The 16,994-nt window shown below is 37.4% G+C and overlaps 1 protein-coding gene across 1 annotated transcript in view; it reads right to left on the minus strand.

Moving 5' to 3' along the window:
- The window catches only part of LOC124787690 (putative protein tag-53), a 295,671-nt gene that overhangs the window by 26,865 nt on the left and 251,812 nt on the right, over positions 1–16,994 (minus strand). Inside the window, exons 21-22 of the mRNA XM_047254518.1 lie at positions 3,055–3,133; positions 2,839–2,964 (exon numbers count right to left, since the gene is read on the minus strand). Of these exons, the coding sequence (XP_047110474.1) occupies positions 2,839–2,964; positions 3,055–3,133 (205 nt within the window). The remainder of the gene's footprint in view (positions 1–2,838; positions 2,965–3,054; positions 3,134–16,994) is intronic.

Genomic DNA, 16,994 nt, shown 5'->3' on the forward strand with positions numbered 1-16,994 from the left:
AGAACAAGCTGGATTTAGGAAAGGAAGAGGAGCTAGAGATCAAATTGCTAACATTCGGTGGATTATGGAAAAAGCAAGAGAATTCCAGAGAGATGTGTACCTCTGCTTTATTGACTATGCCAAAGCCTTTGACTGCGTCAATCACAACAAATTATGGAACATACTGAAAAACACCTCATTAATCTGATACGGAGTTTATACCTTGACCAAGAAGCCACAGTGAAAACTATGCATGGAACAATGAAATGGATAAAGATTCAGAAAGGGCTCCGGCAAGGCTGCATACTGTCACCGTACTTATTCAATCTGTATGCAGAACATGTTATGAGGAATGCGAGGCAAGATGAAGGAGAAACAGGAATTAAAATAGCTGGAATAAATGTAAACAACCTCAGGTACGCGGATGATACGATCCTGTTGGCAGAAAGTGAAGAAGAATTGAAAACACTCTTGCTGAAGGTGAAAGATGAAAGTGAAAAGGCCAGTCTTAGGCTGAATGTGAAGAAAACGAAAATTATGGCAACTACACCTACCAATTTGTGGGATATAGCAGGAGAAACCATGGAGGTAGTGACCACATTCAGTTATCTTGGTTCCCAGATCTCTGCTGACGGCGACTGCAGCCATGAAATCCAGAGAAGCCTGTTGCTCGGTAGACAGGCGATGTCAAACCTTGACAAGGTTATAAGGTCCAGAGATATAACACTAGCAACAAAGATCTATGTTGTGAGGGCTATGATCTTTCCAGTTGTGATGTATGTATGTGAGACCTGGACCATTAGAAAGGCTGAATGGTAAAGAATTGACTCCTTCGAATTATGGTGTTGGAGGAAACTTCTTAGGGTTCCATGGACTGCAGAGAGAACCAACAGATCAATATTGGAGCAAATAATACCAGATTTCTCCCTGGAAGGTCTAATGTTAAAACAAAAGCTGACCTACTTTGGACACACAATGCGAAGGCATGCCTCCCTGGAAAAAACATTAATGCTGGGGAAGATTGAAGGAACTAGAAGAGGACGTCAGAGGATGAGATGGATCGATGGCATCACAGAAGCAACGTGTTCCAACCTGGAAGGTCTACAGGAGAAAGTGCAAGACAGGAAAAAGTGGCGTGATTTGGTTCATGGGGTCACGAAGAGTCGGAACTGACTAAATGAAGAGGAAGAGAGAGAGAGAGAGAGAGAGAGAGAGAGAGAGAGAGAGAGAAACTGTCATCAAGAGCAAAACTGACCCCCTCTGACACAACATGCAGCTGAACCAAACACACTTTATTTCAATGGCTGGTTCACAATCCCAGTTACTGGATCCTACCCTTCATCAGCAGATTTTTTTGAACTGCACAGACAGGAATTAATGTTACAACACATTCTCCACTCCCGAGATCACCCTGGCCTCATCTACAGTAACTTACTGTCCCCACACCATCCCCCCCAACAGTTTCCATCCCGACTGTCCTATCCCTTCCTCCCTACTCATGTGCCCTCACACTCATTGTGTGCTGCCCTCTGCCAATGCACCTGTCCTCCTTTTCCCTTCCCTTCTCTCCTCCCACCTTCAACCCCTCCCCAAACCTCCCTGACTCACAGTCTCCCAAAGCTGCGCCTGGCAGTCTTCGTGAATGCATAGAGGCCCTATAAGCTCTGTCAGATTGGTTGGTTTGGGGGAGGGAACCAAACAGCATGTTCATCAGTCCCATCGGATTAGGGAAGGATGGGAGAGGAAGTTGGCTGTGCCCTTTCAAACTAACCATTCTGACATTTGCCTGGAGCAATTTAGGGAAATCAAACTGGAGGAGGGTAACATGTGACCATGACGGATGGCGGAAGCTCGTTGGGAAGACCAAGGTTCATCCTGGACTGTAGTGCCACAGAAGAAGAAGAAGAAGAAGAAGAAGAAGATTTAGGAAAACCTAAATCAGGATGGCCAGACTTGGGTTTGAACCATAATCCTCCCAAAAGTGAGTCCAGTGTGCTCCGTCAGAACACACTCTTCTCTCCCCATACCTGTACCATGCTATCCCTTCCCCTTCACTGCCCCCTCCATACTGCTGCTTTCATTTGATGTGACAGTTGCATTCCAGTCTGAGGTGCCAGAGATGATGGTGGTCATGTGTGCATGAGGTGTGCTTGTTTGTGTGAATGAAAGTGTGTGCAATATTTATTATTAACTGATGGCTTTTGAAATGAAGACTACTGATATTTTCTCCATTTTTTAAAAGATGATTTTGTTGTGTGTATGTACTGGTATAGCCATAATTATCTCTTTCTCAGATAAATTTTATTTATTTTCTCACAACCAGATTAAAGACTGAAGTCATATTATCAACTGCGTATGTTTGCTCAACTCAGATGCGAAATGAATATTATACAGAGATGTATTGCTGCAATTCACAAAACCACTGAACAGTTGTATTGGAAGTTTTTTTTAAAAAAAAGTTATATACAAGTTGTCATTTAAAGTAAAGTATCATTTCCATGTACATATGTTTCAGAACATATTTTATTTATCAAATGGGATGCACTATGTTGGTTTAGTTCTGTTAATCCATTAGCATTATCACCGCATTATTCTTTACACTACCTTCCCCCTTGGCAAGCAGAGGTGTTAAGAACAATTTTCATAGTTCCTCCTCTCTCTTATCCAGTTACAAAGTTTTGTTTATGTTCAGTGGTCTATAAACAAAAGTGAGAATGATCCCTGCTGCTGAAATTCACAAATTTAATTTACAAAACTTTACTATAATAAACTAAAAAGACTTCTAAATTCTTTATATAATTATCTGCAGAATTCAGTGCAACAATATTTTCAAAAAAATTTAAATCTATTCCATCATACCTTTTTCTTTTTCCTAAGTGTGGATATTGACTCTGAGGAATCTTCTAACTTCTCCCGTTGTTCTATCTCAACTAGTACTTGGGAGAAAGGACGGCTTGCCATTTGTTCCATCTCCACAAACAATCTCTGTCAGAGAAAGAGAAAAATGTTAGATATGCAATAAGAATGTTCCAACTTATAATTTTACTATTACCACAGTTTTATTGTTTTCCATACCTGTCTTCTTCTGTACATATCATACTTCTGCTTGATCTTCCAGAGAATAGCAGCTACAAGAAGTAAGAGTAAAAAACACCTGGAAATAAAATATAAAATTGTGTAAAGTGAGAACAACAATATTTCAACTCAGATGCGGGCAACTCACAGCACCTCTTACTTTAATCTGTACACAATTTTCTTACTGTTTACTTGCTTCTTTGTTTGAACTTCTCCCTATTTTAATTTCCTTCTTGGGTCTAGTACCAGAGCTGAACAGAAGCCAATGTAGTACTCAAAATAAAGAATAAGCTTTATTCTTACATTCACAGATTAGTTGTTACATATCTAAGAAACTAGCTGGGCAAAAATGTCTTCAAAAGTCTTCCTGTACCTTACTAAATGTTAAACACACAGTAACATAATATTGCACAAACAAACTAATTGCACTCTCAAAGCACTAGCCAAAGAGGTTATGAAGTCAAGATATGGAATTCCAGAATGAAACTTTCATTCGAAGTTGAAGGTGTCCTTCAATTTTAACTTATAAAACAGATTAAAAAAGTGTGTCACTTTGGAGATCAAATCTGCTGTCTTTCATCATTGAGTGAAGCTCTTATTGACTGAGCTATCCATATGTGACTTATGACCTGGACCCAAGCTTCAACCAATGCATTCCTCTGCTGCTTACCAAACTCCATGGACAAACTATTTTAAGTGAGTAATATTTCCTGGTTAAACGATCCAATTATCATTCTGTCTCCAAGTCAGTTAGCAAATAATTAAATAACACCAGAGAAGGAAAGTTGCTACTCCCCATATAGCAGAGATGCTGAGTTGCGATAGGCACAACAAAAAGATTCACACAATTATAGCTTTCGGCCATTAAGGCCTTTGTCAGCAGTAGACACACATACACACAGGCTCACACACACTCACGCAAATGCAACTTGCACACACATCTGCAGTCTCAGAACTGAAACCACACTGCGAGCAGCAGCACCAGTGCATGATGGAAGTGGCAACTGGGTGGAGGTAAGGAGGAGGCTGGGGTGGGCAGGGGGAGGGATAGTATGGTGGGAGTGGCGGACAGTGAAGTGTTGCAGTTTACATGGAGGACAGGAGAGAAGGTGCAGAGGGGTCTACTGCTGACAAAGACCTTAATGGCCGAAAACTATAACTGTGTGAATCTATTGTGCCTATCGCGACTCAGCATCTCCGCAATATAGTGAGTACCAACTTTCCTCCTCTGGTATTGTAACATTCCATCATGGATTTTCCATTGTTTGAAATAATTAAATAAAATATTTCATCTTTATATGGATTACAACTAGCTGCTATTTTATCATTCATTTCTTTGTAATATAGTATATGAATGATAATTCAGTGTGAAGATAAGCCTTGTGTACTCAAACTTCAAAATAAGCAATCCTGACAGCAATATTACAAAAGTTTAGGTGTGTAGAATTTCGAAAGTAATTGTATATAATTCTTGCTGACAGTTCTGATCTATTTTCTTTTACTTTTGAAGAGAAAAATTATATTTTCAAATTCACATGTGTACTGGCAAAAAGACAAGATTTGTCTACAAAATGCAGAGAAATTTCCATAGTTTATTCCACCAAATGAACTTTTTAATACTAAACCAAAATACTGACTTTTATTGTTATTTTAACTCCAATGGAAGTCAATATGCTCCTTTTATAAGTTTTTGGCACATTATTTTCCTCATCATCTACAGGACGAGCAAATATGAAGGATCAGAAAACCCTTGATTCTTTAAAGGATCGAACTCCTACGTATAAAACAGCTTCTAAAGTCCGATTACTTCCCAAATGAGTTAATGAGTAAAATATTTGACTTTAAGCATGTAAGTGAGAAAAGTTTAAAATTATGCTTAAAGTTTGTTGGAAGTCATGAACCGCTATCATTATCAAATACTATGTGAATACGGTCCACGTACTCTGCACTTCTTTTTAAGCAAAATCCAGGTTTTCAAGAATCTCCATGTTTATAACACCACATCTCCTGAACTATGTTTCACATAATGCTGTAATTTTGCAGGTACATTCTGTTACAACCTTTAATCACCAATAATTGCGTGGATATTCAAACACACTCACTTAGAAACAATAGCTGGTTACATGATAACAACTCAGTATCTCTTATTCGACTGCCGTGCTGTGACATGCGGCCAGCGCCGTTCGTAGCTAGGTGACGCTCCCACTCTCAGCCGAGTTGCGGAGCGCCTCTATCGCCGTTTGCGCGTACTGCCGTGGCGGCACTGTTAAATGTCGTGGCACTGTCACAACACATTCAGTGCTGTATGTGGATAACAGAGAAAAAGTTTTGTGAAGGTTTGAAACTGTGTATAAAGTTTGTTGGAAGACATTAAGTGCTCTCACTCTCAAATACCAGATGAATATAGTATGGGTACTTACACACAGTCAGTTACGTTGCCTTAAGACAAACATATTGTTTCTAATTGTATTACTTGTCTTATTGTGTCTAACTTTTAATATAAGATAAAAACTCTTATTGAGTATGTTTGTTTGTGCGGCCATCATCTGCAGCAGCTGTTAACATCTGTTATTGTAAGTTATCTGTCTTGAGCTGACTGCAATGTAATTAAAAAGAATTACACCAGACGCGTTTCGCTTTATTTACAAAGCATCTCCTGTAGTGTTCTGTAAACTGGATACATATGTTTGTGCATTTATTTTTTGATTCTTTTAGGTTAAAAACAGCATTTTCTTTATGAAATTCGTCTGTAAACTACTTACAGTGTTTCTTCACATAGTCTAAACCTTCTCCTCTTGCTAGCAGTGGTTGATGTCGACAAGCTTCATTTCACATCTGCTGTTTTTGGCATTTTGTGTTATTTTCTGCACTGCACTATTTATAACTGACTTTCTTAACTGTTTTTCATTCATCACTACTACAGTGTTTATGCCTATTTGTTTGTTTTCGTTCATGTTGTGTGTGTTTCCAACCTATGAAACGATTTGGTGTGTGTGTTTATTTCTGTATCACAAATCAGGAATATACCAACTGAAATGCAATATTTGTGATGGAAGATGCATAGGTCAAACCAGGAGGACATTTGACACCAGATACAAAGAACATGTAAGAGCATGGAATACAGCACAAATCATTCAACTTTTGCAGAACACCTACACCAACATAAAATTACAACCAGATATACAGACATGGAACTCATAAAAAAAAAAAAAAAAAAAAAAAAAAAAAAAAAAAAAAAAAAAAAAAAAAAAAAAAACCACACACACCTCCTCACCTCACACACACACACACACACACACAAAATCATTTCGTAGGTTGGCAACAATCACAACATGAACGAAAACAAACAAATAGGCATAAACACCGTAGTAGTGATGAATGAAAAGCAGTTAAAGTCCATTATAAATAGTGCAGCACAGTAAAACGCCAAAAACTGCAGATGTGAAACGAAGCCTGTCGACATCGACCACTGCTAGCAAGAGGAAAAGGTGCAGACAATTTAAAGAAACACCATAAGTAGCTTATAGCTTGCAGACTAACTTCATAAAGAAAACACTGTTTTTAACCTAAAAGAATCAAAAAATAAATGTACAAACGTACGCATCCAATTAACACAATGCCACAGAAGATGCTTTGTAAATAAAGTGAAACACGTCTGATGTAATTCTTTTTAATTACATTGAAGTCAGCTCAAGACATAACCTATAACAACATATCTTATTGAGTACATTACGATATTGTATTTTTAAATTCGGTCAATAATCATACAACATACTGAAAATCAAATTATTGTTGCCACTGGTAACTGTTAGGTAGGCAACCTGTATGTGGTACTGTGTCCCGGGGTGTACTTTAGTAGTATCAATGTGAAGTCTTTGTGAACCAGCAAACTTCATTCCAAACTGTTCTATTAAAGCCACTAACTCATTACTGTATTAATTATACAGAATAGGTTTGAACCCCTTGAGCAACAAAATGAAAACAATTTTAAGTTTTTAATTGTCTTTTCAAGAACTGTAGCTTTTTACAGATTGCCTTGGCTTCTCTGAAGAGTTCACAAACAAATTCACCTTTGTATTGCAGTTTAAGAGTAAATTTGTTTGAAGTTTCTGCTGGCTTCTATAGGGAATGTTGAACAATACTTCCACTCATAATCTTGTACCCGACTAATTGTTTCCTCTTTTGTCCATAAATTCTACATTTTCTTTTCTTCCATCAATAAACTGTTTCAACGTTTTACCTTTAATCAACTACCCATTTCAAACACTCATTACAATGGCAGTGTTTACATGCAATTTCCAAAACATTTTTTAATTTAATCAATTTTGTATGAAACATATTTGGATTAACATGCTATGAAAACACATTAAAATTTCAAAGATTCATCTCCAGTTCTAGTGCCTCCTTTTCACGAATGACTCCAATCAATCTCTTCCAATCACAACTGAGGTGCAGTGTCAGGACATACTCCAGATAATAAACTCCATTTAAAGCTCACAACATCTGAAAAATGTATTGTTTGTTTAAAACATACATTCACCAGTAGTTTGTCCATTTACTGACAAAATCAACTATAGTTCTCCTGCAATATTCAAGTCTGCAGCAATTCTTCAAATAAACATAGGTACTTGTGCAGTACCAATGCCTCAACACTGTGATCCAAATCAACTATAAATTGTTCCAATCTAGAAATTTACTACTTATTATTCAGAGTGTTATCCAAGTAACTGTTTACAGGACATTATATATGTGCAACATGTGGGAAATTCTTTTACTGAGTTTTTCTGTTCCAAATAGCTGCTTAACAACTTTTTTTAATCACTAAATTGACATTGAGAATGATGTGATATCTTCCTGCTTCAGTAAGTTGTCCTTCAAATATTGCATCTCACCTCTCTTTAGTCCTCCAATTTTTTATAAGCAGAAAATATTTAACTGTTTCTTAAAAATGCATTTGTTGATGATGTATATGGAATTATTGCCTAACCTTTGCTGATATATTTGTAAATCTTACCCAGCGATCATAAGAGCAAGGATACACTCTTAACAAAATAATATTTTTTTCTGTTCAGATATCTTAAAATTGAAGAGTCTTTTGCCTTTTTTCCTCTTTCGTGCCATACATACTGGCATGGGGTAAAACTGGGTAAGTGATAACTAAAACTGTCATATAAAATTATCTCTTACTATAAAGATGCTGAAAAGAATGTAATATCAATGCAGGCACTGAACTGAGGAACTCAGAAATGCAACTAGTGAAACAAAATACCGTAACAATACAACAGGTTTACAATCACTGTTACTTAAAGTGAATAACAAACTGTGGTAGGAGAAAATGTGGCGAGTTTTTCACAGGCCAAATACAGGTGACTTAATGCTAACTGGTAGAACAAATTATGTTTTTTTATAATCACAAACTAAATAAACTATGTGGCCTTAGAGAGAGAGAGAGAGAGAGAGAGAGAGAGAGAGAGAGAGAGAGAGAGAGAGAGAGGCAGGCTTTGGACCAAGTCCTGATGTGCACACTGACAGTGCTGTCAATAACTGCAGTCCAATATTTTCTTCTGGCAGTTGTCAACAGCACACATATTTTCACAAAATTCATACATTACATATTATGGAAATGGAAACTTAGGAATGCAGCTATTGACACCGTCACTGACAAACATCAATCAGGTTCAAGTTGGAAAATAACATTACATGGTATTATAAACTGACAAAAAGCGCAGCATACATATAGCTGATGTATTAATAGGTCAACAGCAACTGTTATTCATTTTGTGAGATAATGTGCAATTGGCAAAACATATTTATGAATCACAGGTTCATAGAATGATACCATGCTCTGTGCTGGTATAATGAATATTAAATATTGTGTACTTCCATTTAATTTTTGGCAAAACTAAGAAATTTTGAGAGCTTCTTCCAGAAACAATCAATGTAGTTCTTCAGAATACGAGGTGTGTTAAAAAAGTATAGAATCTTTGGTTGGCAGAAATACATTTATTAACTTGGGGGCAGAGAACCTTAATCCTTTTGAAGAAGTCTCGTTGGTAATGGACATACTTTTCCCAGCAGACCTGCCATTGTTGGAAATAATACTGGAATGCGTCTTTTAGAATGGTGATCACCTGGGCTGTCTTATCTTGACTAAAATCATGTTACTTTCAGGGGTATTTCCAGCTTGGGAAATAGCCAAAATCTTGGGAAATAGCCAAAATTCACATAGAGCCATGTCAGGAGAATTTGGAGCCTGACTAACCACAGGAATGTTGTGTTTAGTGAGGGAATTATGTATCAGATGCACTGAATGGTGAGTGTATTATCATGATGAAGCTGCCAAGTTTTTGCCGCCCACAGCATCACAAATGTGATTGACTTCCTTTGCGATGGTTTTGCACTGTAGTGAGCACTAATGATGCACCACCCCATGAGAGTAGAAGAAAATGGTCAACTTGACCTTTACACTGCTGCAGACCTGCGTTTCTGTTTTGGCCTCGGAAATGATGTTTCCACTGTGGTGATTGCATGTTGGTTTCTGGGTCACACCAATAAACCAATTTCTCATCCCTGTGATCATGGTGTACACAAAGTTGAGGCCACTGTTTGCACAGTCCAGCATGTCCTGCACAATTTCCAGATGGCAATGCTTTTGATTCATTGTGAGCAGTCTTTGTACATATTTTGTGGACATTCTCCTCATGCACTATTTACCTGTCAAAATTGATTTTACCAATCCAATGCTTAGCCCTACCTCATTCACAAAGTCTCAACTCTTATATGATGTTCTTCCATACCTCAAATCTGCACTTGCTCAACAATATTGTCATGCTGACTTCATGTGGGTCTGCCTAAATGCAATTCACTGTGCACTGATAAGCAGCCATCTTTGAAGTGGTTGTAAACACTCCTTTATCTGTGAGTTTCTCTACATTTCAACCTTGAAAGCCTGTTGAACCTTGTGAATTGGTTACACTTGAGTATCACCAAGTTTATAACAAAATCTGATGCCATATCTCTGCTCAGTTTGTTCTGAAATTTCACCACCTACTAGAAAGTGATGAGCATTCTCTCCATGTTCCCAGTCATGAGCTGACTGCCAGTGACCGACTCTTTCTGATGACGGGGAAAAAAAAAAAAAAATCACGGCTGCACATGGGTGTCCCCTTCCATGTCTCCACTGAAGAAAATCTCCCATACTTCATTGGTTTACACATGAAAGAAGAATGTTCGATACATTTTGAATACCCCTCCTAAAACAAAGACAAGCAAAAGCTAAAATGTTTTAAAATTTTGTGTAATTTGAGATAACTTCCGCTGCAGCTACAACAGAATAAATGGAAAAAGTTTGGAATGGTACTGAGACAACAAGGCTGTGGCACTGCAAAGGCTCCACACAGAGCACTTTAACATAAATCTCAAAAAATTTTAAAATGCTGTTACATTTAAATTGTATGTTGGAATAGGACTGAAACTAAGCCCTTTGTCTCGAATGGGAAACACACTAACCAAACGATACTTCCAAGCACAGCTCATAATCTTACAAAGAGGATGATGATGGAAAGGTGTGGATTTGAAAAATAGTGGGAGACAGTTACTTTAATGCCATAAAGACTGCAAGAACTATGTATATGCTGAGCACCAACTTTTATAGTAACAACACCCAAATGATGACACAGGGAATGGTAAAAGATCTACTGTAAGTATTTTTTACTTCAGACTATTGTATGTCATGTACAGGAACATAAATAAATACCCCCCCCCTCCCCCCAGGATGCCGCTAATTTAATATTTATTTAACAGCAAAGCAAAAATGAAATACCAATCGAACAGACGCATTAGTAGAGACATTAACTAGGAAGGTGCCGACAAATGAAGAAATTTTTTCAGATTCATTTTTTGATGTACTGTTTTTTGTTTTTAGTAGTGGAGTACAGTCGAAGTTTTTCTTGTAAGAGAATGACGTGCATTTTGTAAAGCAGAAAGTACTGCAGTCTAAGTGTATTTAAATGTGCATGAATAATACAATATTTGACCAATATAAAGCATTTGTATTTATGGAAGTATGTGAATTGATTTATATGGCGCCAGTGCCCACGGAGTCCTTTAGCTGCCTGCATCTTCAAATATTTCGGCGAAGTCCGAGCGTCAAAGGAGATTAAGTTAAGCACAGACAATTTTTGCAGATGCATATATATCATACATATAAATATATTTTATTTAATTACATTACAATTGAGACCTGTGTGCCAGGACTTCTGGGCACTGGTCATAAATTGTGTTTGTTAACTATTGTTATAATCAGAAAATTTTAAGACACTGTTATAAACTGCTAAAATTAATTGCCAGTATTTTCTGTTTGCATGAATCACAACGGGGAGTGAGTATTACAAAAAGGCAAAAATTGGACCCAGGTCATGTAAAATTTTCCTTAGTATGCGGTTTTATTCGGCGCAGCAAAAGGTAGGATGGCTACGCAAGTTGCTTGCATGGTTACACTTGGTAGCACATCCTTTAATGTAGATAGAAACCTTTCCTCACTATTTCCTTCCTTCAATTTTATTGGCGAAAAAAGAAAAAAAAAAAATTACAAGAAATTTTCAGTGTGATACGTATTGTCAGTAAAACAAAGAACTGTGACACAACAGTTTGAGCATCATAAAAGATGACAAAACAGGCTTTGACATCACGTAATTTGCATTTATCAAGTGTAATAATTAATGGAGGAAATTTTTAACATTTTGTTGAAATTTCTATTTCTTACAAATTCATATAATATGGCCAAAAAATAGAATCCCATTATTGATAGCGATACCGAAAATGCAGAAGATGGCATAGAATTGCAAGATCAAACAATTAAAGTTCAGGCACCCTGCATGACTAGTGCAGAAGTTTAAAGCAGATCAGAGATGTGTGTTGCATGAGTGACGAATGATAACGACTCTCCAGCACAAAATATCCTTGATGACAGTGTTTACCATCTCCCAAAGCGACATAGCGCTCATGAATGAAACAGTGGAGAGTGAGGAAAATATGAATCTTGACAACATGTTACAAACACCACTTGGTCACAACACAAACATTAACTTGGGAAGCACAGCAGACAGCAACCACAGCAGTACAACTGAAGCACTGCTGTGGCGGCTATTACCTAACATGAACACGAAATTAGATGGTAGCAATACCTTTCAGTGATATAAAATACGATATGAACACCAAAACTGATAATTCGACACAAGATATGAACACTGTTACACATGATCTAAATGCAATGAAGCAAGAACAAAAACAAATATTCAAGGATTTGCAAGACACAGTCTCACAGAAATTCGATGATTTAGCCAAAAGTTTTTGCACTGAAATATACGAAAAATTGCATGATGTGAAAACACAGATAAAGCATGAAGTACTTTTTGAAGTTAACAGTAGCATTACAGAGTTAAAACAGAAGGTAAATTCTTTTAATGACCATCACGACCTAGTAGAACAACAGATAAAGAAAATCACTGACGCAAACATACATATTGAAGCCACGCAAAACCAGCTGTGTTAGACAGTAAAAAAAGTAACCACTGTCATTAACAAAATAAATAAAGACTATGAAGGTGTACCTCTAGCTGTAGAAGAGCTTACTTTAAGGGTAGCGACATTAGAAGTTGACTCAGCATGTGTTAAGGAGAGAGAAGATTAATGAAAATCTGAGTGATATCATTAGTCAAGCTGAAGCAGGTACGTTAGATAAGGTTAACACCATTGCAGAGAAGTTGGTAACCGATTGTTAGATAAGGGTAACACCATTGCAGAGAAGTTGGTAACCAATTGTAAGTTATACACAGATGTAGTAGAAAAGGCTATTCAGAAAAAAGAAAATCAAATTGTGAACAAGGTAAACATAAACATTAACCTGCAAGCTGCAGAAAATAGGATCCGCAATCTTTTGTAGGAAAATATCGCCAGGAGTCGAAATATGAATGTAAATAATATACAAGCTACAGTAAACAAACCACAACGTGTTGCTATATAGTCGCAAATTGTCACGAGTCCTACAGCAGGTACAAATGACAGTTGTAGATTGCAATGTGTAAACATAACCACAGTTCCAATACCTGAACAATTACCAGCCGGAATCACAGGTAACAACCATAACGACATAAATATGACCGAAATTGCCATGCGTTTATCAACTATTTTTGCAGACGACGGTTTGCTGAGGCATCAACCATTTCCTACATTCACTACCAAAGATAAAATAATAAATCCCGTAGTGTTTATCAGTGCTTTTCATCATGTATTTCCACGCAACTGGAAAGAAGCACAGAAAATCAGATTTGTCGTAGGATATACACAAGATGATGTGCTCTTATGGGTAATTGAAGTGGCAGAACGTTGCAACACTTATCTTCAATTTGAAAGAGCTTTCCTCGACAAATACTGGTCTGAGGTAGTGCAAGAAAGACTCAGACACGAGATTTTCAATCCTACACAATTCAATGGCAAATACGATAGTCTCCGTGGTTACTTTGAAAAACACCTGAACAAGACACGCTACTGGACGAACCCAATATTGCAGGTAGACATGTGAAAATTTTTAAAAAGTTATTTACAATCGCACATCAGAGAAAAATTACCCACAACGCCCAAGCATGTCACTGAATATTTCCTGTCAGTGACACTGAATATTTCTCATCAGTGCTCGATTCAATTGACTTAATCTATGAGGGAAGATCTGTACCCCATAGCGCAATAGAAGAACAGGCACCACAACAACATAATTACGTAAATCAGTCAATAAAACGTGATTTAAACATGCAGCAAAGTTGGTACACACAACAGCAAAATTACATACCGAGAGGCAATGAGTGTGGTAAAGGGAATGGAAAAAACAAACGATTTAAAAGAAATTTCCAAAACAACAGGGGTAATTTCAACACACGAGTGAATTACAATTCACCACCAAAAGCCTCTATGCTGAACATAAACAGGAACAGTCAGCCGCAGCAGTGGCCAATGTGTGGCAACAATACCATGCCTTACGGTGTACTGCAGCCAACTTTTGGGCAGCAAAATAACCGCACAGCAGCGAACAACACAAATTGGTGAAGTACACTCACAGTGCAACTCACTAAAATTTCTCCAGGTAATGAACTAAGTCACACTACGCCGTCGGAGAACACCAACCGGTAGTAGTACAGCTCCAGACTATTGACCTCTCACGAAGCGGAGGCAAGGCACAACTACAAACATATTTCATAATATTTGACAAACGTGGTGACATCAAAGACAATTTGTATCAGCATGAGTTAGATAGAGTAGATAAGGTCAAGGAAGATCAAGTACAAGCAATCATTAAGGTAAAAATATTTGGCATTGACACACAGTTAATTTTAGATACAGGTTCAACTACCAACCTAATCTCAAATGCATTTTTTTGTGAATTGAAGAGGAGAGGTAAGTTCCAAATATTTCCTGTACAAAATTGCAAGAAGTAAACTGCTACCGGCAGTAAGACTAAATTGGTTAAGCATCAAGCGCTTATTCCAGTACAAATTGAACATTTCACAGTGAAGTGCAACTTCCCTATAATTGACAAACTAATTGTTAATTGTCTTATTGGGATGAACACGTTTAGAATGTACAAAACACAGATTGACATAGGTAATGGCACAGACCACTTTTATGTAAAGGATCAGATCTTTTCTACAGATTTAGTCAAAACGCTCGATGAAAGTATCAAAAACAAACCAGAGTCAAATGTCAGAGTACAGTATTCCTTTCCAGCTGTGTACTTCACAAACCAAATTGATACTGAACAAGAAGCGAACACTGAGGTTAGTTACGAGATTGTAGAGCAGAAACTAAGTGAATCACAGGTACTAAATGAGGGGCAACGACGAGAACTTTCTAACTTGTTATTTAAGTATGCCAATTTTTTCAGTAAGGAGCCAGGAGTAATCAAAGGCTAAGAATGTAAATTTGAAGTCTATCCACATGAAACATTTTGTGTAATGTCAAATACTATTCAATGGGCAAAACAAGAGGCAGGAAGGGAAGAGATCAATCGTATGATTAAATGGGGAATTATACAGCCCTTATTTTCACACTATTGTAGTCCAATATTACCAGTAAGCAAACCAGATGGTGGTTCTGTAAGATTAGTTCTTGATGCCAGGGGTATCAATAAGATTATAGTACCAATACGCATGTGATCAGACAATTTGTTTTACAATACGAAATATTTCAGTATATTTGATCTCAAAATGTCTTACTGGCAAATAAAGTTCCATGAAGAAAGTCGAAAATATTGTGCATTTGTTTGTGGGGACGGAAGTTACGAATTCCGTGTTCTAACTTTTGGACTGAACATTAGCGCAGGAGTGTTTATATCTGCATTGGACAAGGTTGTGCCCTCCCCTTCTCTCTTTGCTCCATTTCTTTCGCTGATCTTTCCTCTTCTTTCTTCCTTCTTCGTATCGCGGCTCTATCTCAGGGTTTTCAATGCAGAAATGTAGCGAGAAGGGAGCACATGTGTGTGGTGGTTCATGATATCGTAGTGCTGTGAGGGAGCGTCACTCATGCCTCTGGTTTGAGAACACTGATGACTGAAGCACGAACATTTCTCAAAAGGAAAACAGGTACATGCTCTCTTTTCTTTTAAAACTACAAATAGTAGCGAAGCTAGTAGTATCTATCGTTCAACTAAACTGAATGAGCGCGACACCATTGATGAAGTTTCAACCTCAAATGAAGTTTATTAATACCAATTAACCGAAAAAAAAAAACAAAAAACATCCAATCCAGAAGTCACTCACAGTTAGAGTAATTAGTTTCTGATGTGTGTGTAGTGGTCATTGATACTTAAAAGATCATTTCGATAATTCTATCACTGGCCGTTTATGAGTTGCTAAGGAACGTATCAACAAGCTGACTATACAATGTCATATCCCAACAGTAAATTGCTTCTCACTTGCTTCAAGCATCAAGACGATTAGTATGCCACTCATATAAGTCTTTGATAGTTATTATCAAGCTAATGTCCGTAAATTGCGGTTAATGTTACTGAATCATACATGCGACGATAACGACCGATATCCAACCATGTATCTTAAACTCCACGCCGATATTTGAGGATATGCGCGCGATTTGTTTGGACCAAAGTCGGGCCGTGGTTCCCTAGAATAAGTTTTAAATCAACTCCGGGTTGTAAATTAACAGTTCTATGTCCATTCATGAAAGTTACAGCAGATCCACACTCGACAACTACTGGATCGCGCACTCTAGCAACACGGAAGTTTTTGTTCTTACAAACAGAAAACATATCATGCATAAGGCAACAAGGTTATTTGTTATGCCAAAACATATTTATATCTATCTCATTAAAACTCATTACCTATCATATGTTGTACATAATTTAATTCTTTACTCTGTAAATAATCAATAAAATTTAGAAATGAATGACATGTATAAAAAAAAATCTCAAGTTGATAGGACGTCATGGGTCACTACTGGTTTCGACTCCCCTACATTCACGTGATGCAAAGTAGATCCGACTATATTGCACATACTCATGTAATGTCTTAGGACCAGAATTGCTTAGCAAAGTCACTGTATATGTAGATGACCTGCTGATAGCCACACCCAGTTGGTTAGAACATATCAGGCTCATTGAACAGGTGCCTCAATGATTTGCAGATTACGGAGTAACAGCCAATTTAAAAAAGTCTAGTTCTGGTAAGAAGCAAGGCAAATATTTAGGACATGTTGTGTCAGAACAAGGGATATTACCTAATCCGAAAAAACCTGATGCCATACGCAATTGTCCAGCTCCAAGGAATAAAAAACAACTAAGGCCTTTTTAGGGCTAGCTGCCCCCCTTTTTTTTTTTTTTTTTTTACCACAACAACTAATGAAGGGTGATGCATTGCTCAACTTGTTACGAAAAA

This window comes from Schistocerca piceifrons, chromosome 3 (genome assembly GCF_021461385.2).
Source record: "Schistocerca piceifrons isolate TAMUIC-IGC-003096 chromosome 3, iqSchPice1.1, whole genome shotgun sequence".
Taxonomy (NCBI): Eukaryota; Metazoa; Arthropoda; class Insecta; order Orthoptera; family Acrididae; genus Schistocerca; species Schistocerca piceifrons.